This window comes from Calliphora vicina, chromosome 3, assembly GCF_958450345.1.
Source record: "Calliphora vicina chromosome 3, idCalVici1.1, whole genome shotgun sequence".
Taxonomy (NCBI): domain Eukaryota; kingdom Metazoa; phylum Arthropoda; class Insecta; order Diptera; family Calliphoridae; genus Calliphora; species Calliphora vicina.
This window is the reverse complement of record NC_088782.1, coordinates 61,999,163-62,025,564: the sequence shown is the minus strand read 5'-3', so window position 1 is coordinate 62,025,564 and position 26,402 is coordinate 61,999,163. Positions and strand designations below refer to the sequence as shown.

Here is a 26,402-nt window from a genome sequence, read left to right as displayed (position 1 = left end):
TAGTTCAAATCAATAGTGATGAATTTATGAACCTTTTCCGGAAACCCTTCCATTAAGGTTTCTATAGAGGTTTCTGTCACTTTGTTCGAACAGGTAGTCTATCTGCGTTTAAAATTTTAAACACTTTTGGACACCTTTTGTGACAAACAAGAGCGCAATATTACTCCACTGGCCTTAGCTCCAGGCAGTTTGGAGGATGTGCCTCTCTTGTTACAAATACCACATTATTATTCTTGTAGCACTCGAGACCTTGCTTACCATAACAGGATGCCAAATCAGGCCAAAAATAAATGGACACATTAGGAAGTCTTATGAATGGAAGCATACTTTTTTGCAAACATTCATTGATGTAAATTTCGGTATTTATCGAGCCCTTTGTAACAAATGTCTGGCTTCTTTTACCGCAACTGCACATTGCTTGCCATGTCAAGAACTTTTTGGGAAAATTTTCTGCTTTTGGGTCCTAAACTTTTCTACAACATGCCCACTAACATCAGCAATATAAAAATACTGATCCGGAAGCTGCGAAAAATTTTACAGAACATACATTTCGTCATCCTTTTTATATATTTTTTTCTTCCATTACCCCTCTTGGGAGCATTTGGCTTTCACAAAGCATCTCCATCTTATACGATTTGTTTTTGCAGTTGTTTTTCGCATATTTCCCATGTAAAATTGCACTCCTTGTATCGTGCGTCTTCATGTACGATGTTGCCATTAGAACCAGACTGTTGTTATTTTTGTATCAGTTTCGTTAAACGGTTGTTGTTCCTGCTAAGTAGGTGATTGGTCTGCTGTAGCGGGTCCAAGGATACATGTAGGATGTTGCCATAAGATCCAGCCGATTGTTATTTTTGCCTTGTGTCAGTTTCGTTAATCGGTTGTTGTTCCAACTAAGTAGATGATTGGTCTGCTGTAGCTGCTCTAGGATAATGGTTCTGCCATCTGTCGTTGCCTAGAAACAACGCCCTCTGTGTATTTGGTGTAGTGGTGGTGGGGAACCTTGCTAATTTCCCTGAAGGAAACCTGGGGACAAGTGTCTCCAAGTCACCAGTTTTGTCGACTATTTTGGTGACTATTTAGCGACATTGTCAAAGAAGCGTCAACGAAGACGACTCTTCCATCTGTTATGAATTCATACCATTTCGTTTTTTAATTTGTTTAATACAACGTCAAATGTTAACAAAATATGCAGTTTCATTATTTATATCTACTTCAGAAAAGTACCAAAAGTGTAGATTAGAATTACTAAAATGTACCAGTGAATAAGTACCTAGTCAATAGTAATATCGTCAGTAGTAGACTTATAATGACACGCACATGTTAAATGTCTATAGTAAATAGCATTGTCTGGGGTAAAATAAGTCACTAGTACTGGTGACTGTGTCAATAATAAGTCAGAATAGTTTCACTATTGACACTTCCTGCGGGGTTAATTCTTACCTTTTTCCCAGGGGGTGGCGGGCTGCCTGACCTTTATCATGATGTTATCCACTTTTTCAGGGGGAGGGGTGGACAGGGGTCTTCTTGGATGGATTGTTTAGAGGGGGGTTAATTTTAAAAACTCGAAAACCATGATGAAAATTGTTCGTCCTAGCCAGGGATCGAACCTGGGGTGCTTGGTTTTGTAGGCAAGCACTTTAACCACTACACCATGCCGCCACATCCATTATGCAGCAGGTATATTTTTCGTATAAAATTTTACTTCAATTTCGGTGGTCGGTCTGTGGCCTCTAAATTTTTAGCAGAGTTCCTGTCAGGAACTTTTTGAGAATTGTATGTTTTTAAACCTGCACTGGCTTTAACTTTTCGTACCAAATAGTCCGAGCACTGAGCTAATCGGTCTACTTTCCTACCGGATGTGTTGGGAGCTCTTTTGAAATTGGTTTCTATATTTTTGGATTTAGAAACATCATGTGGACCATTCCTTCTACCCGAACCAGGTTTTCTCTACCAACGGACAAGTTCTCCCAAAACTGTTTAATAACATTGAAATCAGTTTGACGGCAGACCTTTGATTGTTTGGCCAACTTTTTGTACGACCAACATGGGTTCTCATTTTTTCAGATTAACAATAAATGAACATAATTGACAAAAACATAATAGATGACATATTTTTCAAGGGTAATAATCAAATCAAATAATATTTGGGTTAAAAGTTTTAAAGAAAAACGTGTGTTAAGGTTTTTTCGCTCTCATTCCTTATGTTCCTCTATTTTTGGAGGGAATAATAGACAAATTTTTATTTAAAATTCCAAGTGGGCGTGGAACTTCCTATATAAAGTAAATAGTTATTATGGAATATCTTGTGAACTATAACTGTGAAAATCGAAGAAATTACTTCAGTACCATTGGGCACATCGTGTATGAAAATGGAAGGAATTGGATAAATGGGCGTGGCGCCGCTCATTCGAATATCTGCAGACATATAATTGTGTCAGTCTTCAATGTTTACCAATTACTTATTTTTGCATGAAGTCTAACAATAAATAGAACGGATTGGAACAGGGGGTGTGGCACCTTCCATACAAAGTAGATATTTATTATAGAGTCTTCTAGCTTTTTATAACTTATCATTGTGAGTAGTTCGACTAAAAACTGGCTGGATCGAAACTGGTCCACTGTAAAAATATACGAATTTAAAGCAGAGCAAAAGTCTTAAGAAAAGTATCAATATTTTTTAAAATCGCAGGATATTTTATAACAAAAAAAAAATTCCGGTATTTATTATATTCATTTAATTTTTTATAAAATCCTTTCACATTTTCTTATTTTACTACCATAGGGATAGCGAAGCGCAACGGGTTATGCTAGTGGTTTATATAGTAAAACTATCATAACCACCTACAGTTAATAGAAATTTTCCCAAAAAAAAGCCAAACGAGTCACGAATCATATTGTATTGTAAGTTTTTTCTATAAAATTCTCCAATTACTTTTGATTTACTGAAAAATGCTTTTGCCAGCGAAACGACACAAAATAAAAAAAAAACTAAAGTTATCAGAATTTTGCAATATTTTTACATGCATTTCTTTGTTTTAATTTATTCCATTTTTATTTAATAAAAAAAAATTGTATACAAAAATAGTGCAGAATGCAGCAATTTACAATGTAAGAGTTTGTCATTCTTTAAACTCGTTTTAATCAAAATAAAAACAAAAACCTGCGGACAAATATAATATATTTGGATTCTTTTTAATACATTCTTGCACACACAAACAGACCACGTGATAAAAATTTTCATTTTGTTTCAATGACCGGATAGTAACATCAATCAGCCGGGTTTTATAGAAATCAATCCACAGGCAGGCAGGCTACTACTTCTGTAAAAATAACGAAACTCCATGGAATATAAATTCAATCTCAATTGAAGAATAAAGTACACAACACTCTCAAATGACGAGCTTACTTGTTGCTGATGGTTGTTTTAATCAAAAATCTTTAATCAATTTAATTAAGTTGCATAGCACAACTTGATGTGAAGTAGGTGCTTTTTCGAAGTACTTAGTTGAAATGAAATAAAAGAAAGTATTTATTTCGAAAATAATCTGTATAAGAATTCATGCATTCGGGATTAAACATCGAAATTAAATAAACGAGGGTTGGTCTTAACTTTAATAATAGTGGTGTCCTGAATTTCGTTGTGGCCGTACAAGCACGGAAGATGTCGAACGTTCTGGACACCCAGTTTAGGTATCTACACACGAAACAATTGATAAAAGTCACGATATGGTTTTGGCCGATCATATGTTGCAAGTGCAAGACATTGTGGAAGCCATAGGCATCTCACAAAGCTCAGTGGTTTCAATTTTAAATGGTCTCTTGTGTATAAGAAAGCTTTCGGCAAGATGATTGTCACATGAATTAGGCTACGAAATGCTCCCTTTCCCGCCCTTTTCACCGGTTTTAGCTCCGAGTGACTATCTATGGAAGAAACAAATTGTATCATACATCTCATTGTCACCCTAATATACATTATACTTAGAGCTTTTCACGGGAATCCCCGGGATGAGAAATGCCGGTAATTCCGCAAAATCTTTAATCGCGGGAAATTGTGCGAGAATTCCCGGGAATTATTTTCCTTAGTTTTATTTAATGTATTTTGAACTTGACTTTTTCTAAAAGAAGCTTAAAGCTCCAAAACAAATGCAGAAGATTCATACAACAAAAAATACTTAACCCAAATAGACCAATAACAAGTTCATTATTCAAATTATTCCAAAAACTTGAATTCTATTCCGATCGAAAGTGGAATTATTTTAGTATTTTGCTTTTGCACAAAGAGTAAAACGAATAATTTTGGAATAAAATCACCGTGGAATTGAATTTTGTTTAATATTATTGTGTTTTCTTAAAGTTTTAATTAACATTTTTACTTAATTTTTGATTTAATAAGCAAAACATTGCCATCGGTCAAGCCCGACCATATAATACCCTACACTAAGTAAAAGAGCAAAAACATTTTTCTTTTAAAATTTCAATAATTTATATTTTTGAGTGATTTTCGGAAGTGGGCCTTATATGGGGGCTATGACCAATTATGCATCGATCACCATGATATTAGGTCGTGTGATTTATGTCTATATGAAAGTTAACTAAGTTAAATTTTATGTGTATACCAACATTTTTAAGCGATTTATGCACGTTAAAGTGATTTTCGGAAGCGGGTATATATGGGACCTATAACTAATTATGGACCGATCGTAACAAAATTTGGTGACATGAATTTTGTATATATAAAACTTATTTGGAGCGCAATTTGTGGAGATACATTTATAAATTAAACATTTATGACCGATAAAGTCTATTTTCGGGAGGACATTTGTATGGGGGCTAGGTGAAATAATGAACCGATTTCAACCACTTTCAATAGGCTTGGTCCTTGAGCCGAAAAAATAATATGCACCAAATTTCATCGAAATATCTTCAAAATTGCGTCCTGTACTCTGCGCACAAAGTTTACATGGACAGCCAGCCAACCAGACGGACGGGCGGACATCGTTTAATCGACTCAGAAAGTGATTCTAAGTCGATCGGTATACTTTAAGGTGGGTGTTGGACTAATATTTTTGGGCGTTACAAACATCTGCCCAAACGCATAATACCCTCCTCACTATGGTGGTGTAGGGTATAATAAATTAAATATTTATTTTTTGCGAACAGGTTTGTGTATAACACTGTGTGTAATTTTTTGAGTCATGGAAATATAACCATATACGGACACCACTACGTTATAAAATACCAAAAAAAAGACCCATGACTCCCAGTTTTGCCCAAAGTCATGCACTTTTTTTAGGGGCCCCAAAGATTTGGGGCCTTGGTGTCATTTTTGCAAAAAAGTGATCATTTTCTCAGGCTCATATCTGCAAACAGTTCGGAATTTGGATTTACTCTCTGAGGCAAAGTCGTAGCCCTTGTCATAAAGAACAAAAATTGTGAACATATAGAATCAAAAAACTTCATCTTTAAGATCAAAATCACAAAAAAACTTTAAAAAATTCGATTTTTTTACCTTTTTTCCCTGTTCAGGTCCATAGGTAGCAAACTGTTCAAAATTCAAGAAAATAATCAACTACAAAAATGTACCTAAGATCTCAATAAACAACTTTCTGTAACATACGAACTTCGTAGGAATGATTCTTAACACCTTTTAAGTAGGTCAATATAAGTTAGCAAAAACAAGTAAGACAGCTATATTCGGCTGTGCCGAATCTTATATACCCTTCACTAAATTATACTTAAAAATATTTTTTTTTAAATATTATTATTTAAACAAAATTAATTTTTTTTTTTTAAATTGTTTTTAAATTTTTAAAATTTTTTTTTCCAAATTATTTTTTTAATTGTTTTCAAAGTTTTTTCCATTTTTAATTTTTTTTTTAATTTTAAAATTTTTTTTGGAAAAAATAACGAAAAAAAAAATTCGGGATAAAGAAATATTTTTCCCGATTTTGACCTCTTGTAGGTCACACTTACTATAGTCTTATATACATCGTTGCAATCGACTTTGAAATATCTATCATTAGATATCCATATTGTCTATATTAATGACTTAGTAATCCAGATATAGATCAAAAATAAGCTAAAGATCGAGGTTGTCCCGGTTTTTTCCTTATATCTCAGCTATTTGTGGGCCGATTTTGTCGATTTCATACCCTTGCCACTCATGGCGAAGTGTATAAAAAACTAAAGGAATTAAGTATTTTGGGCCATAAACTAATAAAGTATTATAAAATAAAGCATACTTTTAGGCAGCTTTAAAAAAATTTATTTCTAAATTCATTTTGATTTTTTTAAAGTTTTTTGTGATTTTGATCCTGAAGATGAAGTGTTTTTAAGGGCTACAACTTGTTTGGCAAAACTTTTTTTTATCTTTTATCACATAGTTTTGTACGTATATGGTTATTATATCCTTCGTCATGAGTGGCAAGGGTATATATAAGTTTGTCATTCCGTTTGTAATTTCTACATTTTTCTTTTGCGACCCCACAAAGTATATATATTCTGGATCGTTATAGATAGCGAAGTCGATATAGCTATGTCCGTCTGTCAGTCTGTATGTTGAAATCAACTTTCCGTAGCCCCCAAATAACTTACATACATGATTCATATACCAATATATCGGGATTCATATATCAATATTCCTGCTCGGTTGATATTTAAAATCGACAAAATCGGCCCACAAATGGCTGAGATATAAGGAAAAAACCGAGAAAACCTCGATTTTTGGACTATTTTTGATCTATATCTGGATTACTATGTCATTAATATAGACAATATGGATATCTAATGATAGATATTTCAAAGTCCATTGTAACGATGTATATAAGGCTATAGTATTTAAAAAACTATATTTTTAAGTATAATTTGGTGAAGGGTATATAAGATTCTGCACAGCCGATTATAGCTCTCTTACTTGTTTTTTTTAACCAAAGTTAGAAATCGAGTCAGTTTATCTCTTTATATTAAATTTCTATTGGATTTCTTTTATTTGTATCTAATTACAAAACCAAACCAAAGACATTTTTTAGATTTTTAACGAAGCCTACATTCTTAAACTTGAATAATTTGTTCTAGGCGGGCACCTAAAATATCAAAATTATACCCTATTTCCGGGCAAATGAAAAAGTGCTGGAAATGAAAAACTCGAATTGTAGCACATACGAAACGATTACAAAAAATTTAATCGTGTTGCAACATCACGAGCAAAAATAAGTTCTTATTCTAGTCATATTGTAAGTAGTGTTTAATTTTCAAAAATTTAAGTTTTTTAAAGCACCTAAAACGTATATCACACACATAAGTATTTATTATTAATTCCATTAGAAAATATTTGTTCTTTTAATTATACCAACCACTGTATCTACAACTAGTGTAGACAACAAGTGCTTAAAGAAGTAGTGTCCAATGTAAAATTGTGGTGAACTGGATGCTTTTCCATCCTCCTGCCAGGTCAAACAAACACAACGTCACTACTATTTACAGTTTTAAATAACAGCAAATACATTTAAACTGAAATTGGAACACCTGAAGTAGATACTTTTGAAATCTTTGTTGGTGTTTTCTGCAAAAGTATGTGAGTGCTTGTGTGGAGGAGAGTTAGTGGTCAGGTATTTTTGTATGTGTGAGAACTTTGTATCTATGTAACTGGGGCAATAAGTCGAAATAAATTTAAAATTGCCAAGAAATTTGTGTATATGTTTAATTTATTTTGTTTCTTTTCCTACTATATTTATCATATTATGGGTTTTAAATTCCATTTAAGTTCACTTTTTTATACAAAAACTAACCAATTATTTTGTGAAAATTCGTTTGAAATGTATAACTAATTAATATTTTTCCGTTATGTCATTCCATAGATACTTAACACAGTATCACATTTATATAGAAAACATTTGGTCAACTCACAAGGTGTCCTATCATGTATTGTCATAACGTTCTAATATTCCACGACTTGGCGGCTCGGCTTAACCGACTCTTAGGCGTTCGGCGCAAGTTTTTGTAGGTTGGTTACGATAACACAATAAATATAGCGTACAGGGTAGTATTATTTTAGGACATTTTTAGCTTGCAATAACAAAAATTTCAAACCATTGTGAAATATTAGAACATTATGACAATATGACATGATATGAGACCTTGTGAAACGACCAATTATCTTTCATTATGAGGTTGTAGTATAAGATATCAAGTTGTACAAAATTGCTGTATAAGAATACATATTAAGAACACATGTTGTATGGTCTGCTATGATGAGACTACTTTAACGAATTGTTAAGCATTGCTATGCCAACTCAAACACATGGTCATGCAATTAAATTGTTGCGTTATGAATAATATTAGCAGTTTTTAATTTCAAGTTCAATAGCATATATTGAGTTGTTATCAACACGTGTCTCACTTTAAAACTAATTATATACAATTGCATTACAGTGAAAATATCGAAATTATTTAAATTTAATATCGCTTGGTTGGAGTAACGTCGTCATCACTCAAAACATGTAATTTTTTAGGAGACGCATTTAGTTTTTAAAACTACCGACCACCATGAAATTAGGTCGTATTACTGGTGTTAATTGTGGAAGTTAATTGAGTTAAATTTAATGTGTATACCAACATTTTTCAGAGATTTATGTTCGTTAAAGTGATTTTCGGAAGCGGGCCTTATATGTGAGCTAGGGCAAGTTATGGGCCGATCATTATAAAATTTGGTGACATGAATTCCATATTCCGAAAATCAATTTAACCTTTATGTCAACGGCAACATACCTGGGTATGTTTTGCATTTTCATAATGCTGTAGTTCTGAATTGGATAATCGGTTCGTCTTGAAATTTCTTGATATCCTAGGATCACGATGGAAAATAAATCCCATCAACAGCATACATACTAGGGTATTCATTCGACTAATGATCGTTCGATTAATCGAATAATTATTCGAACAATTTAAAAATGGTCATTTTCGAATAACGAATAATTCGAACAATTTTATGTAGAATAATTGAATAAAACGAATGAATGTTCATATATATTTAAATTTATTAAATTGCTTAAAATTTTTCATAATTTCAAATTTAAATAAGTAATAATGAATCACAAAAATTGTATTGTTTCTGAAATTCAACAAATAACAAAAGACAAAGGGACTTTCGATAACTGTAGATGAGTGTTGCGATAGCTCCTTCTATAAATATATAAATAATACTGCAAGAATTTACTTAGGACTTCAACCAATGAAAATAAAATATACCGAAAAAAATATTTGTTATTTAGCTGGCGAAATATTAGAAGAATTGAAATTAATAATCAAAATTTTAACTTAGATTAAAGTGGAGTTGAATGTGATGGAGAATGTGATTTTGAAACGGTCGTCGAAAGTGATATTGAGGATGACATTTATATAAAGGTAGGAATATAGCAAAAAAACTAAAAGATTAAATTTTTGGAATTTTTCAAAACTTTTTTGGGAATTGCGGGATTCCTGAACTATTTCCAATAGAAAAATCTGTATAAATGTAAAATTTCATTAAAAAATATTAATAAATAAAAAATTAATATGAAAAATTTGTATCTTTGCAAAAACTCAATAAAACTAATTTTTTTTATACCTATACAACCACTTTTATCAAGAAACAATGACTAAATGTAAGGGTAAAAATGGAACCTAAAGATAATTTAATAAAAATAAGTTTCATATAGAAATTAAACACACTTATCTCATGACGATCGGTTCATAATTGCATTTCGAATAAAATTTGTTCTGCGTTTTTACCCATTTTTGTAAAGATAAAACTTTTATTTAGTATTACGATCACCCGATGAACTAGATCGCTAACTACACTATTATGAATGTTCTCCTCTAAAAAGTGCTTTTATTTAAACTTTAACGTTTTTTTTTATCAATGTTTGAGGTGCTCTTACTTAGTCCACACTTCTGGGAACATTATTGTGGCCTAACTCAAACGACGCTTATCTTCAGTTAGCATTGTGTATATATAAGTTTTAATTATAGGATGGCACTTCAATTTCCTAGCCAAAAATGTGCAAAATCGGTTTCACGACTTTATCACTACATAACTCTTTGATGTTTGATGACATATAAATTTATAGTAATTCATATGGTTCACTTAGGTGAACTAAACTAATTACACAGTGCAACAGTGAAAAAAACACACGATCATGACTATATAGGTTCGACTCTACTACCAAAGGGTAGCAAAACCCTATACTCAGTTTGTCCATTTTTTTTATGGGCTCCAAATTTTCTGAAAATCAGTGGGGCCTCTAAAAAAGGTGTCATCAGTTTTTGGTTAACAGCTAATTCAGACTTTGTGATACGGCTTAACTTTATATGGCAATAATACAGCTAAGAGTCCGCCAAATAAATTTTGTTAAATTTTTTTTTTCCAAAAAATAGCTTTTTCGTGCACTTTTGTTGAAAAAATATAACCTGTTGACAACAACTGACTTTAAAGCTTAGTTTTTCCTAATCGGAGCTAAAAACAAAAAAAAAAAAAACATGAATTACAGTTCCCTATTGTATTGAGAAGCGTTTGAAAATCAAATTTTGTATGGAAATGTTGCTTTAAAATTTAAAATTATTTGTGATTAATATTGAATACAAAGATTGCTTGTCAACATAACGCAATGAAATTTTTTACATTAGTACACTTTTGCTTAGAAAATGTGAAATTGGAAACAAAAATACGATTTCGGAAAATCGAATTCCGCAATTCCCAATAATCTTAAAAAAAATCTTTATTTTTTTTAATTTTGGTGCTAGGCTGGTTGCTTATTTCTTACTGGAACAATATATTTCCTGTAACCTTCAACATATGAAAATTGAAATCAAATGTCCACAAATACTACACCCTCTATCCTCCCTCCCATAACCTATTTTCCTAGTTTCAAAGCAATGCTTTGCATGAGTAGGGGTCATCCCCTGAGTGCTGGTCACAGAAAAAAAAATATTAAAACTTGAAAACTTTCTAAAGAAACTTTTTTTTTATGTAACAAAAAGCAATGCGATTTTTCGGCCTAAAAAAACGAAAATTTACGCTCTTATATTTTAAAATTCAAAATCAATTATTTTGGATATAGCTTTGAATGATTTTCATATGATTTTTTATTTATTTTTAAAATACTAAACAAAACTGCTCATAAATAGTAACCGATATTTAAAAAAAAAAAAAAATTTTCGAATTTTCAAATGCGTTTAACACGCTAATTTTAGAGAAAATAGGTATAATCGTCGAAATTTTGTACAAATCACAAGCAATTTTCAATCGCTTATAAATTTGAGATCCCGCAGTGCCGCTCCTGAGGAATTTATGGGTTCCTTAGCCAAAAGCTAATCTCGAATGCTCCTGAAATTTCATGTCAATCCGATCAACCAGTTACCCCCTGTCTATACTAGACAAATATTCATCAAAACAATAAATGACATTTGTTGTCAAGACAAAGTTGTCTGAGCAAAAGCTCTAACAATTTTGTCATAACAAAGCAATAATACTAATAAATGGTGACTATACCTGATAATTTTGTATCTTGACAACCATTTTGACGTTTATCATGATACAAATTTATCTGGTATAGACAGGGGGTTAGAAATTGTAGATTTATTTCCAAAATATCTTAATTCTGCCTCATTGTGTAGTCGCGTTGAGTATAATTAAAATGTATGGGTATGTGTAATAAATATCAATATTAAATACCATTTTTTTATCAAAAACTTGCTCATTATTTTAAATACTCGTAATGTGTATAATATTATAACACAAAAACTTAATTATAAAACTTCGTTTAAATTAAACTGTGTTTGAAGCAGAAAACTACAATATATAAAAAGTTTTAGAAGTTTGAAGGTACTTTAACATCTCTGTGAAAACTTGAAGCCGCAAATAACAAAAAAAAAAATATTATAACATTCTAACGCACATACACTAAAGTATATAAAATGTATTTTAAAAGTTTTTTTTTTAATGTTTGGTTAAAGAATATACAGTGTTGGCTGAAACTAATGAACACATTTTACATGTCAATTGTCACATGTCGACAACTTTTTAAATAACAAAATTAAAATAGCAAATAACCCTGATAATTCTGTGTATATAAAAGAGTAAAGTTACTGAGTGACTGACAGATTCAATATGGATTGGGCTCAAATGCCAAAAGGTAGAGATATGAACGACTAAGTAGGTTTTTTTTAGAAATTCGAAAATTTGGGTGATAAAATCGTATCCCCCTTAAAAAACTAGTAGAGAGTTGTTTGGTACTTTCTTGAAATTCGAACCATTTAGGTGAGAAAACGGTTTAAAATTTATTTTTTGTCATTTTTAAATGAAAAATCGATTTTTGAATAAAACTAATGTGATCACAGATTATTGTTCTTTTTCCAATTGGACCACTATTTACCGACTTATAGCCACGTTAATGTTTAATTTCATTTTGCAGTAATTGGTACAAAATAAATCTTTGCTATATACTCGGAAATAATATAATGTATCACACAATTACAGTTGCCCGATTAATTTTGAACTGGTGTTTCTATGCCAACTTTTAACTTTCTTCTAATTAAACACACATTTGTCTAAAACTACAAAATTATCCAAATCTCATGTTCTCATATTCCTCTTGACAAATACACCACACATATTTAATCTTCATATTTCTCGCAAAACCACAATTCCCCAAAACTCTGTGCCGCACTGTAAATGTGTTTTCAAGTTTATGCATGCATACTGCATTATACGGACTAATGAGTTTAGATACAAAACGAACACAAGAACAAGAAAAAAAAAATCACACAGATATTGAAATCAACATTATGCGTAGTCATGTTTTGAACTTTGGAAAAGGGGTGTCAAAACAACTCTAACAGATTGTCAGTCGATAACCGAAAACAAAAACAGCAGTAAAACACAATCAATTCAGTTGTGTTGCAGCAAAAATTGTAGCATAGATTTTGTGTGTCCAAACTCTAAAAAAAAAATTGGTCTTGTTTGTAGATATTTAAGAGTTAGGAATTGTTGGCAAGGCGCATTTATCTAGGTGGTGTCGATAGCCTGGTTATTTTTTCTTTGGGTGTTAAGATGTTTGAAGTGTCAAACACTTCATCACTTGTATATTTCATCAAAAGAATATTTTGGGAAACAAAATTTTTATCTTAGTAAATTTAAATTATTCATTAACTGATTTTCTTCTGAGTTTTAAATATTATTTGGATAAATTCACTGAACTTTATTGCTGGGGGATAAGCTAGTACCTAAGCGCATTTCACTGAAGACTTATGCCCCAATTCTGTTAGACGAATTGGGATGAATTTTATTCTTTTGACATTTGAGTTATTAGTTTTGAATTCTATAAAACAATAACGGTTGTTGTCTAGGATTATGGCACTTAATAACGTAAAATATTTGATTCAGTAAAATACTGTGGACGATTTTAAATATCAAAACAGACGAAAACAATTTTGTAGTCTTCTAGAGTAGTTTGAGTAGTTTTTCTTTTGTTGGTTTTGTTTCAAAAACGGACATTCATCAAATTGAAAGAAAACAATTGCGCCATAAAACTAATCTATCTATCTATTTATATATTTATCTCTTTTTCTATTTATCTATTCATTTATTTATCTATTTATCTATACATATATTTATCTATTCATATATTTATCTATTCATCTATTTTTCTATTTGTATATTCATCTACTTATCTATTTTTCTATTCATATATTTATCTATTCATATATTTATCTATTTATCTATTTTTCTATTTATCTATTCATATATTTATCTATTCATCTATTTATCTACTTATCTATCTATCTATTTATCCATTTATCTATTTATCCGTTTATCTACTTACCTATTTATCTATCTATCATAAGTCGGACAGAATAAGAAATTCTGTTCTAAAGAGGACTCCCCCAACGATATTGGCCCCAAACATAGAGAAAATTGTACCAGGTACTTTAAGTAAAGAATATAAAGAAGCTACAACATATAACAAAGTACGTGATGAAAGACCAGGGAATTGTGTCCCTCCACAAACGAACACGAGAGCTTCACAAACATCTTCCAAGAATTTGCCCAACAAAAATTAGGCAAAGAAGGGTAGAATGGAGTATAGAAACTTCGAAAGGACTGAAAAACGAATGGACTGAAGAGACGGCTATAAAACATCCAATGGAACTTATAAATTCTCCAAAACCGGAGAATATGTTTATCTTCCATTTTTCATTAACAATTGAAAAATTTTTTATTAATAATTTGTCAAATTTCATAAAAACATTATTGCCAAACAGTTAAAATGTATAAATTTAATGAAAAAACTAGAACAAAAATTTATAAATTTACAAAAAAAAAATAATATCTTGGCAGTAATAACCTGATAATAACGTAAATCATAGACACAATACGTGGTTTGACCCAGACGAATAAAATAAATTGTCTTACTGAATCATAACTTCGACTACTTTTCTTCCTCAGACAAGACAAAACAATTGTCGAACAGAATTGAGGTATTAGTCCAGATCATTAGGAAACGTTTTCTCAAAAGGCTTTAAGAAAGCTTAAGATATTATACAAATAAAACTGATATTTACAAGCTGTACTTGTAAAAATATCAAATCTAATAAACAGTGATTTGATCTTGTCATACATTTCCTACTACAACTAATTGCAGGTTTTCCCACAAACCCATAAGTAGAGTAATTATTTCAGATAAATTAAATTTAAGAACAATTTTAATAAATTACTATTTTGAATAATATCTTCCCCTCAATAAAACAATAGTGTATAAGCATATACACCAATATTTTTCTACTTCCACAAAGTGGGTCAAAAGATCAATTGAAATATTACTTTTGTTCTAGATGTCTACTAACACAAAAATTTTAAACTCAATTATTTCAAAATGGCAAAAAAATTATACACTATTGTTTTATTAAGGGGACGTATGTATATACCCTACACAGAGTAAATGTGCAAACACATTTTTCTATTAAAATTTCAATAATTTATTTTTGTGAATGATTTGGGCCTTATATGGATTCTATGACGACTTATGGACCGATCGTCATGAAATTAGCTTGTGTAATTTATGTCTATATGAAACTTTTTCCTGTTGAATTTAATGTGAATATCAATATTTTAAAGAGATTTATGCTCGTTAAAGTAATTTTTGAAAGTGGGACTTACATTTGTGCTATGACTATTTATGGACCGAGCATCATAAAATTAGGTCATATGACTTTCGTATATATAAAACTTATTTGGAGCGAAATTTGTATAGATTGCTAAATAAATTAAACATTTATTACCGATAAAGTCCTATTTCGGGAGGACGTTTATATGGGGGCTAAATAAAATAATGTTCAGATTTAGAGCTACAACATTTTTTAACGAAATTTATGAACCTGGTTCCCTCGGTATCAAGTACTTTTTCCCAAAAAACTAGCGAAAAATCGCATTTTCGAAATTCAAATGCATATAATTTTGAACTCGGTCAGTATTTTTAAACAGTTCTTTTTTATTTGACACATACATTTGTTGATAGTCCTATAAAGGAAATATGGAGTAAATCTGGAACTATTTGGATCGCTGTTATCAAAAAAAATGTTGAGAATTTAATTTAACGTCTTAGAACCATTAAGTCTGGTTAGGTGCTAACTAAAAACACTGTCCAACAAATTGAGACTTTTTGATTGGAACAGAATAGCGACCCTATAATTCTGAAAGGGCATGTTGAGTAGATAATTTTTGTAGAATAAACTTATAGTCCAGCTGGTCTGAATTTTTTTTTTACAGTTGGTCAAAGTTTTCATTTTTTTGATCGAAGGGAGCGGTACACTAACTGAAAAAATTTTGTAAGTTAATATCTGAGAGAATTCTTATGGTCAGAGTTATATTATGGAATTTTTTGGGGATCATTTTTATGGAAGATCTTAACCCTCTAGCTCCTCTCCTTAGGGGTCAATTTAACCCTTTTTTTGAGAAAATCAAATAAAGTTCTTTCAAAAAGGATATCTATGGATTCAAATATTCGACGAAAATTGTTGCCGGAAAATTTCAGTCGGGGTCACCAAAGATACCAAAGATGTAGATAAAGCACTTTACGCTTAATTAGCAAAATTACACGCCACCTTGGGTCTCACATTTTTTAAAAAAATCGCCAAAAATCTATTTATAATCCGAATGAGCTGATATTTAAAATATAAATAGAGTTATTTAGGTTTATTTATTTACTTTTTTAATTTTGTTCGATCTTTTTTTAGTTTTTTAGATATGTCGGGCCTACGATGCATCGATGCATCCATCGCGATGGTTCGAAATTTTTTTTTTTAAAATATCACCTATATTCGCGATAAAATTTCGAATACTATAAAAACAAATTCCTAACAGTCATGTCGTCCCTATAAAAAGATACACGCATCCAAAGTTGGTACATATAAAAATGGCCGTATTTTTTAAGTTTTTTCCCAAAAATGTCCCTATATATTTTCTTTTGTAGAAAAAAATTTTCTTCGGGACTATATAAAATTTGTACATGATTCGAAAAGAGAACCTAATGCAAAAGCGTAGTAAGTAAAACTTGGCTCACTTAAGTGGACGTAGTCGCCTCCAGACTTATCCAAACTTTGCCAATTAACAAAAAAATTTTGGTTTGAGCAAAAAATTCTAAAAAGGCAAAGCACCGATCCTCGAAAAAGCTTCATGCTTGAAAAAGCTCATAGCCCTATATCTTATTTAAACACGTACAAAGTTATTTTACTATCACACAGTAAGTAACGTCGCCGTAGGGTGTTTTCTAAAAAACTCAGTTTTTGGAACACATTTTCCCGTATTAGGAATTTTGGTATTTGAAAATAAAAAGTGTTAAAGATTATAATTCCATTGCTTTAAGGACATTTGGATCTACACTATTTCCAAATCTTGTTATAATATCTTTAACCGTTAAAATTGTACATTAATTAAAATTTTATATTTTTATACTCTACACCACCATAGTGGGGAGGGTATAATGCGTTTGTGCAGATGTTTGTAACGCCCAAAAATATTAGTCTAACACCCACCTTAAAGTATACCGATCGACTTTCTGAGTCAATTAAACGATGTCCGTCCGTCCGTCTGGTGGGCTGGCAGGCTGTCCATGTAAACCTTGTGCGCAGAGTACTGGTCGCAATTTTGAAGATATTTCGATCAAATTTGGTACATATTAGCCTATTGAAACTGGCTGAAATCGGTCCATTATTTCACCTAGCCCCCATACAAATGTCCTCCTGAAATTGGACTTTATCGGTCATAAATGTTTAATTTATATATGTATCTCCACAAATTCCGCTCCAAATAAGTTTTATATACACAAAATTCATGTCATCAAATTTTGTTACGATCGGTCCATAATTAGTCATAGCTCCCATATAGACCCGCTTCCGAAAATCACTTTAACGTGCATAAATCGCTTAAAAATGTTGGTATACACACAAACTTCAACACAGTTAACTTTAATATAGACATAAATCACACGACCTAATTTCATGGTGATCGGTCCATAATTGGTCATAGCCCCCATATAAGGCCCACTTCCGAAAATCACTCAAAAATATAAATTATTGAAATTTTAAAAGAAAAATGTGTTTGCTCTTTTACTTAGTGTAGGGTATTATATGGTCGGGCTTGACCGACCATACTTCCTTACTTGTTGTTCATGGAAAATCCCAATATTCAAATTTTTTAGTTTCTAAGGTAAATGAAGTCCGAAAAATTCATAAAATGATTTCATTTCACTAAACAGTTAATCTTCAAGTCCTAAGGTTTTCACCAATACCAACTACTTATACAAAAAGCTTATATTTGTTCATCCGGAGCTCCACAAACCTTGCTCCCTTTTGAAAAATTTTAACGTTTTTTTATATATTCGATGCAAAATGTGTTTTTTGAAAAAACGTAAAAAATACAACCATTTTTACATGTTCCAACTTTGGATGCGTGTAACTTTTTATAGGGACGATATAACTGTTAACAAGTTATTTTTATAGTATTCGAAATTTTATCGCAAATATTGGTGATATTTTAAAAAAACAATTCCGAACCACCGTAGGCCCGACATATCTAAAAAACTAAAAAAAGATGGAACAAATTTAAAAAAAATAAATAAATAAACCTAAATAACTCTTGACCTAAAAGTGATAATTTACATATGTATATATAATATCAGTTCATTCGGATCATAAATAGATTTTTTGTGATTTTTTTAAAAAATGTGAGACCCAAGGTGGCGTGTAATCTTGCGAATTAAGCGTAAAGAGCTTTATCTACAACTTTGATATCTTTGGTGACCCCCACTGAAATTTTCCGGCGAAAATATTCGTAAAATATTTCAATCCTTAAATGTCCTTTTGAAAGGACTTTATTTGATTTTCTCAAAAAAAGGGTCAAATTGACCCCTAAAGAGAGGAGCTAAAGGGTTAAGATCTTCCATAAAAATGATACCCATAAAATTCCATAATATAACTCTGACCACAAGAATTCATTCAGATATTAATTTGCAACATTTTTTTCAGTTAGTTTACTGCTCCCTTCGATCAAAAAATGAAAACTTTGACCCACTGTAAAAAAAATTCAGAGCAGCTGGACTTTAAGTTTATTCTACAAAAATGCTCTACTCAACATACCCTTTCAGAATTATAGGGTCGCTATTCTGTTCAAAAAATGCTGTTGGACAGTGTTATCGAAAACAATATACGTGTTTGATGAGCATTTGACAGCATCTCCGAATGTGTATTCAAAATAAGTGTCATTCTCTAAAAATCCCAAGCGTTGACACGCTTCTCTATAAGTGTCACACATTTTAGATATATCGAAAAAAGTGGTTGTGATCAACGTAATTGGATTACTACGAACATTAAAAAAAATGACCCAAATCGGTGCAGCCGTTTTCTGATTTTAGATAAATCGAAAAAAGTGGGTTCAGTAAAAATATAAATTGGATTTATTACGAACAAAATTAGCCAAATCGGTGCAGACGTTTTCCGATTTTAAATATATCGAAAAAAGTGGGAGTGGTCAATTTTTATTTCCTTAAAACCTAAGATGGAATATTATAAACATTTTAGAAAATAAATTTTTTTCAAATCGCTCCAGCCGTTCTTAACTGATGCAATTACCAACGAACAACGTTTGATTTTTATTTATATAGATAAAAAACAAAACCTTTCTAAACCACTGTGTAAACTATGTCTTATATTAATCCTAGACAATTTTCAATTCTAAAGTATTAATAAAAAAACCTTTTAGACAATAAAAGGATATTAAGCGTGATTATTTGCCTTTGAAAAAGGATATTTTGAAATACATGTCCTTAATTTTCTTAAAAATGTTGATCTAGTATAATACAGTTACATAAAATTTAGAATATATTAATATTATTTGTATCATTCATTACCATTTTATATTTTTTTTTGAAAATTATATCTAAACTAAACAGGTAAAGGATCGGGCTTACCTCACTGTAATATATTACTTTTTTAGCTATTCTATTTATTAGCTAATATTCACATTAATATTTACGATCCAAAAACAAAACATCTACTGACATGTTCTTAGGGTATTTTTCAGTTTAAAAAAGTTATTAAATAAATAATCTAAATAAATAAAACATTAAATAAAAGCATTCATAGTTTTATATAAAATTTTCTAATGTTTGTAATTCAGCTGCTTTTCAACGTTAATCTCTAACGCTCCTGGGTTGCACTAGGAAGTGTGTTTTTGCCATAATATTTATACAAAACTTTTGCACAACTATTTACGTAAACGCATTTACGTTTGGTTGTTTGTGTTTACCGGAATGTTGCTGTGTGCTATTTTATTTGGATGTAAATATGTATGTATGTCTCTGCGAGTAAATTTATGTTTTAGTATGTAAAGAACGTTAAATTGCTGAGAGAAATTTGCTAGCGTTAAAAGCTAACAAACTTGAACAATTAACTTGAAGGGCTTACTTTGTAGCTAAAAGCTGAACGAAACTAATAATGCTAGTGGCTGCATAATGAAATGTTGGTTTTTTATGCAAAAAAAAGGTAGAGAAGAGAGAAAAAATATGAAATAAATAATAGCAGTCGGACATGCCAGATTATGATGATGACCTACACACAAGCTAAGTATAGTAAATTGTTGTAAATTATTATATGAATTGGTTATGGGACCAAAACTTTCATATAAAGCTTTGGTTTATGAAAATTGTAATTTTGCAAAAATTAATAAATTTTCAACGATGATATATAGTAAATTTAAGTAAAAATTTATGATGAATGACTAATTGAGCTAGTGCCATTAGCCCTTAAATGCATGATTTTTACTTTTATTTTTCTATAAAGTATCAAATATTTATTTGATTTTTATTTATTATATCGAGCCGTTAGCGCCAAATTATCGTAAGCGACATTTTTAAAATTGTTGTTTTATTGCAGAAATTAAAATTATATGGACCGACTGATGTTTTAGCGTTCTTATAATTGCCCAATTCACAATTGATGTCGTAGTGTTGTAGCATTGTATGTCATAAATATTTTTCAAACTAATTTTTCGAAACAAAAACAAAACATTAATAAAAAAATTACGACATACAACGATACGACGCTACGGCACCAATTGTGAATTGGGCAAATATCAAAATTGTTAATAACATCAAAAATATAGGGGGTAAGATTTTATCGTAAGTCAATGTTTATATTTCACAGTAAACTAATTTTATCGTAAGCGACACACAGTGGTATAGAAAAACAAGTAAGAAAGTATGGTCGGTCAAGCCCGACCATATAATACCCTACACTAAGTAAAAGAGCAAACAAAATTTTTCTTTTAAAATTTCAATAATTTATATTTTTCAGTGATTTTCGGAAGTGGGCCTTATATGGGGGCTATGACCAATTATGGACCGATCACCATGAAATTAGGTCGTGTGATTTATATCTATATTAAAGTTAACTATGTTGAATTTTGTGTGTACACCAACATTTTTAAGCGATTTATGCACGTTAAAGTGATTTTCGGAAGCGGGTCTATATGGGAGCTATGAGTAATTATGGACCGATCGTAACAAAATTTGGTGACATGAATTTTGTGTATATAAAACTTATTTGGAGCGGAATTTGTGGAGATACATAGATAAATTAATCATTTATGACCGATAAAGTCCAATTTCGAGGGGACATTTGTATGGGGGCTAGGTGAAATAATGGACCGATTTCAGCCAATTTCAATAGACTTGGTCCTTGAGCCGAAAAAATAATATGTGTCAAATATCATCGAAATATCTTCAAAATTGCGACCTGTACTCTGCGCACAAGGTTTACATGGACAGCCAGCCAGCCGACCAGACGGACGGACGGACGGACATCGTTTAATCGACTCAGAAAGTGTATCTAAGTCGATCGGTATACTTTAAGGTGGGCGTTACAAACATCTGCACAAACGCATAATACCCTCCCCACTATGGTGGTGTAGGGTATAAAAAGAGGGAAATAAATCTGTAACTTCTAAATGGTTAGATTGGTTTGAATAAAATACCACATGCGCAAAGAAGAAGTGTTGTCGAGTTTAAGCTTTGAACGTGGATCTCATGGGCCCACCAGGGGCGCGACCAAGGGCCCTCAAAGTAGGACACCTCGGGTATGTTACATTTTTGAAACGATATTATTTCTTGGTTTGAGTTCCGATTTCAAAAACATTATACATGTAGAATCTTCTCATCGAGCACTACAAAAGACCTCGTCGTAGCTATCAATTATCTCTTATAGCTTAGGAGATATTGGTATTTGAAAATTAAATTTTCAACATTTTTACCCACCCTACTCCAGTTTTTTGATAACAGCATATCCAAATATTTCCCGATTTTCTCCAGTTTTCCTTTATTGGACTAACCACACATGTATGTGTCAAATAGAAAAAGAATAGTGACAAAATAGTGACTAAGTCCAATGTTATATGCATTTGAATTTAATAAATTTTAAAAAATTTAAAGGCAAACATTCTTAAATCGAGTATCCGATATCAAGTTTATAAGATTATAAGTGGCTCAATATGTTTCTAATTATTTTGTAAAGGGTCCCGATAACCCGGACCCTGGTATGAATATTATAGCCAAAGAACTAAAAGTTACCATTTTTAGAATTTTTCAACACATTTTTGGAATTGCGGGATTGCTGATAATAAATTTCAAAATTCGTTTTTATTTTTCCATTTTAAATAGAAAATTTTACATAACTGTGAAATTTCATTAAGAACTATTTATAAATTACAATTTTATTTCAATTCGAAAAATTTTTATCTATGCAAAAATTCAATAAAAACATTTTTTGTCATATTATTCTATAAAGTATTCCATGAATTTTTAATTGTCAAAACTATCAATATTTTTGAAAAAATAGATAAATAGCTTGAACGAAAATATATTATATCGCATCATAACATTTTTAATTCTATTTATAAAGATAAAAAAATCTTCTCCAGTTAAATTTGTATTTTGTCGCTTACGATAATTTGGCGCTAAGGGCTCGATATTTTCCATAGCTTTAGTTTGGTTTAGAATTTCTTTAGCTGAAACTTATTGTATGATGATTTTGCTGAAGGAGAATATGAATTAGTATCATGCTTATATTTGTCTAAAATTTAGTGGAACTGGAATGTAGACAATTGGCAACAATATACAATTAAGGGTTAATTTACAAAGTTTCATTTAAATCGGCCCAAATCTATATAACATTTAGCTATCTTTCCATAAGAAATTCCAAATATTGAAAAATTTTTCATTTTACCCTCACGATTTAAGGGTTAATGTTATCCGCTTTTACTAAAACTTTCAAGGTATATTTATATTTACCTGAACTCTGATATTCTGAATTGGTTTTACATACAATTCATAACAGTAAGGAAATTCATAACAGTTAGAAAATTGCAAAAATTAAATCTCAGGTACGAAAAAACTGTAGGAGGTATTTTCATAATTTGTATTCTCTATTCTCAATAAATCCCCATGTGATGATCAAAAAAATCTAAAATTTGTTTAAAAATTTTAATTTGTTTTGAAACTGTAGTTAAAAAAAATCAACTTTTTGATCATACCTGCGAATAGGTTAACGGTATCCTGCGAAGCCAAAAACTCATACACCAGTAAATATGAGTTAAAGTTATTAAAAATTCCTCAGGCCATTAACTTGCCTCATGCCATTAGAACAAGAAATATATAGAAATCTTAAAATCAAAGCTAATCTTTACTTATAATATATCCATATTTACTTGTATATGAGTTTTTGTCTTCGCAGGAAGGATATCGTTAATCTATTCGCAGGTATGACCAAAAAATAAATTTTTTTAACGGCAGTTTCAAAAATTTTTTTAAAAATTTTGTTAAACAAATTTCAGAATTTTTTGATCATCTCATTGGGATTTATTGAGAATATAACTGGGAATAAAAATATGAAAAAATTATGAAAATACCTCCTATATTTTCGAGAAAAACTAATTTTTTGGCCATATTTTGGCGAATGAGCCTATTAAGGGTTAATTTTAATTTTTGTGCTGTTATTATAAATACTAGACATCATGTTATACTTTTCTTGAGTTTCATCAAAATCGGACCAAAAATATATAACATTTCGCTATTTTTCCATGAGAAATTCCAAATATTGAAAAATTTGACCTTTGACCTTCTCGTTTTAAGGGTTGACGTTTTCCGATTTTAGTAAAACTTTCAGACTATTTTTAAAATTACATGGACTCTAATATTCTGAACAGATTTTACTTAAACATCATAACAGTAAGGAAATTCGGCTCATTCGCCAAAATATGGCCAAAAAATTAGTTTTTCTCGAAAATCGCAAAATTTAAATCGAAGGTACGGAAAAACTATAGGAGGGATTGACATAATTTTTTCACATTTTTATTCCCTATTATGTTGACAATAAATCTCCAAGTGATGATAAAAAAATTCTGTAATTTGTTTAACAAAATTTTTAAAAATTTTAAATTGGAGTTTTGAAACTGCCGTTAAAAAAAATAATTTTTTTTTGTCATACCTGCGAATAGGTTAACGGTATCCTACGAAGACAAAAACTCATATACAAGTAAATATGTATATATTTTAAGTAAAAATATGCTCTTATTTTAATATTTCTCAAAATATGTTAATTTTGTTCCTACGTTTCTTGTTCTAGTGGCCTGAGACACGTTAATGGCCTGGCGATTTTTCAATAACTTTAAAATTTTTTAACCAATTTTTGTGTTTTATATCTTATTAGAACGACAATTACGTACACATATCGATTCTTTTAAATTAAATTGCTAAAGTAATTATTTAATGGCAAAATTTTTACAAAAACTGAAAAAATTGCATTTTTCCCCTTGTAAATGTACCACAAAACTAAATCGCAAGTCGGCACGGGTTACAATCATGATAGAAAGACAAAATTTCATATTTAACTATAGTTTTATATATATAAAAAAATTATTTATAGATCAAGCATTCGAAAAAGACTTGCACGATGAACTTATATACAAAATCACTATGTTATTACCTGAAAATATACACAAGTTACTTAAGAGTTATATAATAAACATATCGTTCCAAATAAGTCTGTGCAGTTTCAGTCTCACATCAAAGAGTTGGAGAAATGGCTTCACAAATGGAAAATAAAAGTTAATGCTACAAAATGTGTTCACGTTTCGTTCTCTTTAAGAAGAGACAGTTGTCCTTCAATACAGTAGCTCGTTTCGGTATTTCTCGCATCGCAAAATTTCTCACATGAAGTGTGAAACAAAAAATTCTATCGTTTCTCGATGTGCGAGAAAAAAGTATTTCTGTATTTGAATGCGAAAACAGACAACACAGATTCTGTTCTCATTGGAATATTTCCAGTAATTAAGTGTCAAATGCAAGAGAAACTTCAACGAAAAAAGAAATTATATAAAAAAAAACAGTGAAAGCTAAAAAAAATTAAAATGCCAAAATATAACAATTGTATTGTATTGATTGTCATCATTTAAATGAAAAACAAAAAGTATAGTGTGCTGCTTATAACTGCTTAATTTAAAAAAAAAAATAATTTAGAAACTCATTTTTGTGTACTATATATAATTATTTTATTCAAACATATTTTGTTTCATTTTACACTGTTTTTATTGCAATTCAATCGTTTCATGCGCAAAGTTTTTCGATTCGAGAAATACAGAAACGGGCTACAGATTGACAAACTTTTCGGACCAACCAAATTTATCCCAGAACATGATTTTTATTCACCTTTCCGATGCTAGTACCGAGATTATTTGTCCCTGGAATCGTCGGAAATCAGTACAAAAAGTTATACGCTTCTATAGAGTTTTAGATGTCTTTATTATCCTACATTTTTAAATCACAATGAAATTAATTTTTTTTACCCTACAAAAATTCTATATAGTAAGTACACAACTTTGTAAATATACAAAATTTAGTTTGATGCATGTATGCTTGCACCTTGTGCACATACTCATTTAAAAATCAAATACGCAGAAAAATATTAAAAGCAAACTGCACTTACCGCTCATGACTATCACTAGAAGCAAGCACGTTTCGCAGAAGCTGCGTGTCATAATTTGAATTGCCCGCATAGTTGCAATCATAACGGCAAAACAGGTAGAAAGAAGGTGGCGGTAGCAGCACTTCGTTTTAGCTTTGCATGCAGCTATAAAACAAATTCCTGCCAGGCAAATGAATTAAACAGCGTTAGCAGCAGCACTGTCACACGTAACCTAACCCAACTGTAAGTGAATGTGGGGATGGCGGAGGTGTGGGCGGTTTTTGCTTGGAGGATGTTAAAAGGATGTTTGCTTTAGTTCGAGTTTAGGTGAAATGTGAGTTCAACCGAAAATACTTTGTTCAAATGTGCGTGGCGGTGTTTTTTTTTCGTTTGTTTGTCCGGGTATAAAGTTCTTCTCTTTTGCTAGTTTTTCAGTTTATATTGTTTTTGTTTTTTGACGTTGTTGGTTTTTGTTGTTCGTTTTTCAGCTAAACTTTAATTTGGAACAATGTTTTGCATGCAACAAAAATGAAATAGCATTTTTTTTGTTGCTGCTGCTGTTTTTGGAAGAAAGTAAATTTTAAGTGCTTACACTCGTGCTTGCACCCTGCATATGTAACATTGTTTGTGTTGTTGTTGTTTTTTTAGATTTCGTTGCTTTACTCAGTGCATTTGTCGTCATCATGAGCATCAACATCGTCATCATCTCTCAATGCTTTTTATTTATTATTTGGCCAATTGCCACAATAAAGCACCTCTTGCAACTCATACAAAAGCAACTGCTGCTATAAAATTCACATGACAACGATGCCACATCAGCATCACCACCAGCACCAACAACAGCAACAATAACA

The 26,402-nt window shown here is 30.9% G+C and overlaps 1 protein-coding gene across 1 annotated transcript in view; it reads right to left on the bottom strand.

Moving 5' to 3' along the window:
- LOC135955496 (kin of IRRE-like protein 2) overlaps positions 1-25,799 on the bottom strand; it is a 294,369-nt gene extending 268,570 nt beyond the window's left edge. Inside the window, exon 1 of the mRNA XM_065505845.1 lies at positions 25,570-25,799. Within this exon, the coding sequence (XP_065361917.1) occupies positions 25,570-25,651 (82 nt within the window). The 5' untranslated portion in view covers positions 25,652-25,799. The remainder of the gene's footprint in view (positions 1-25,569) is intronic.
- Positions 25,800-26,402: the final 603 nt, after the last annotated feature.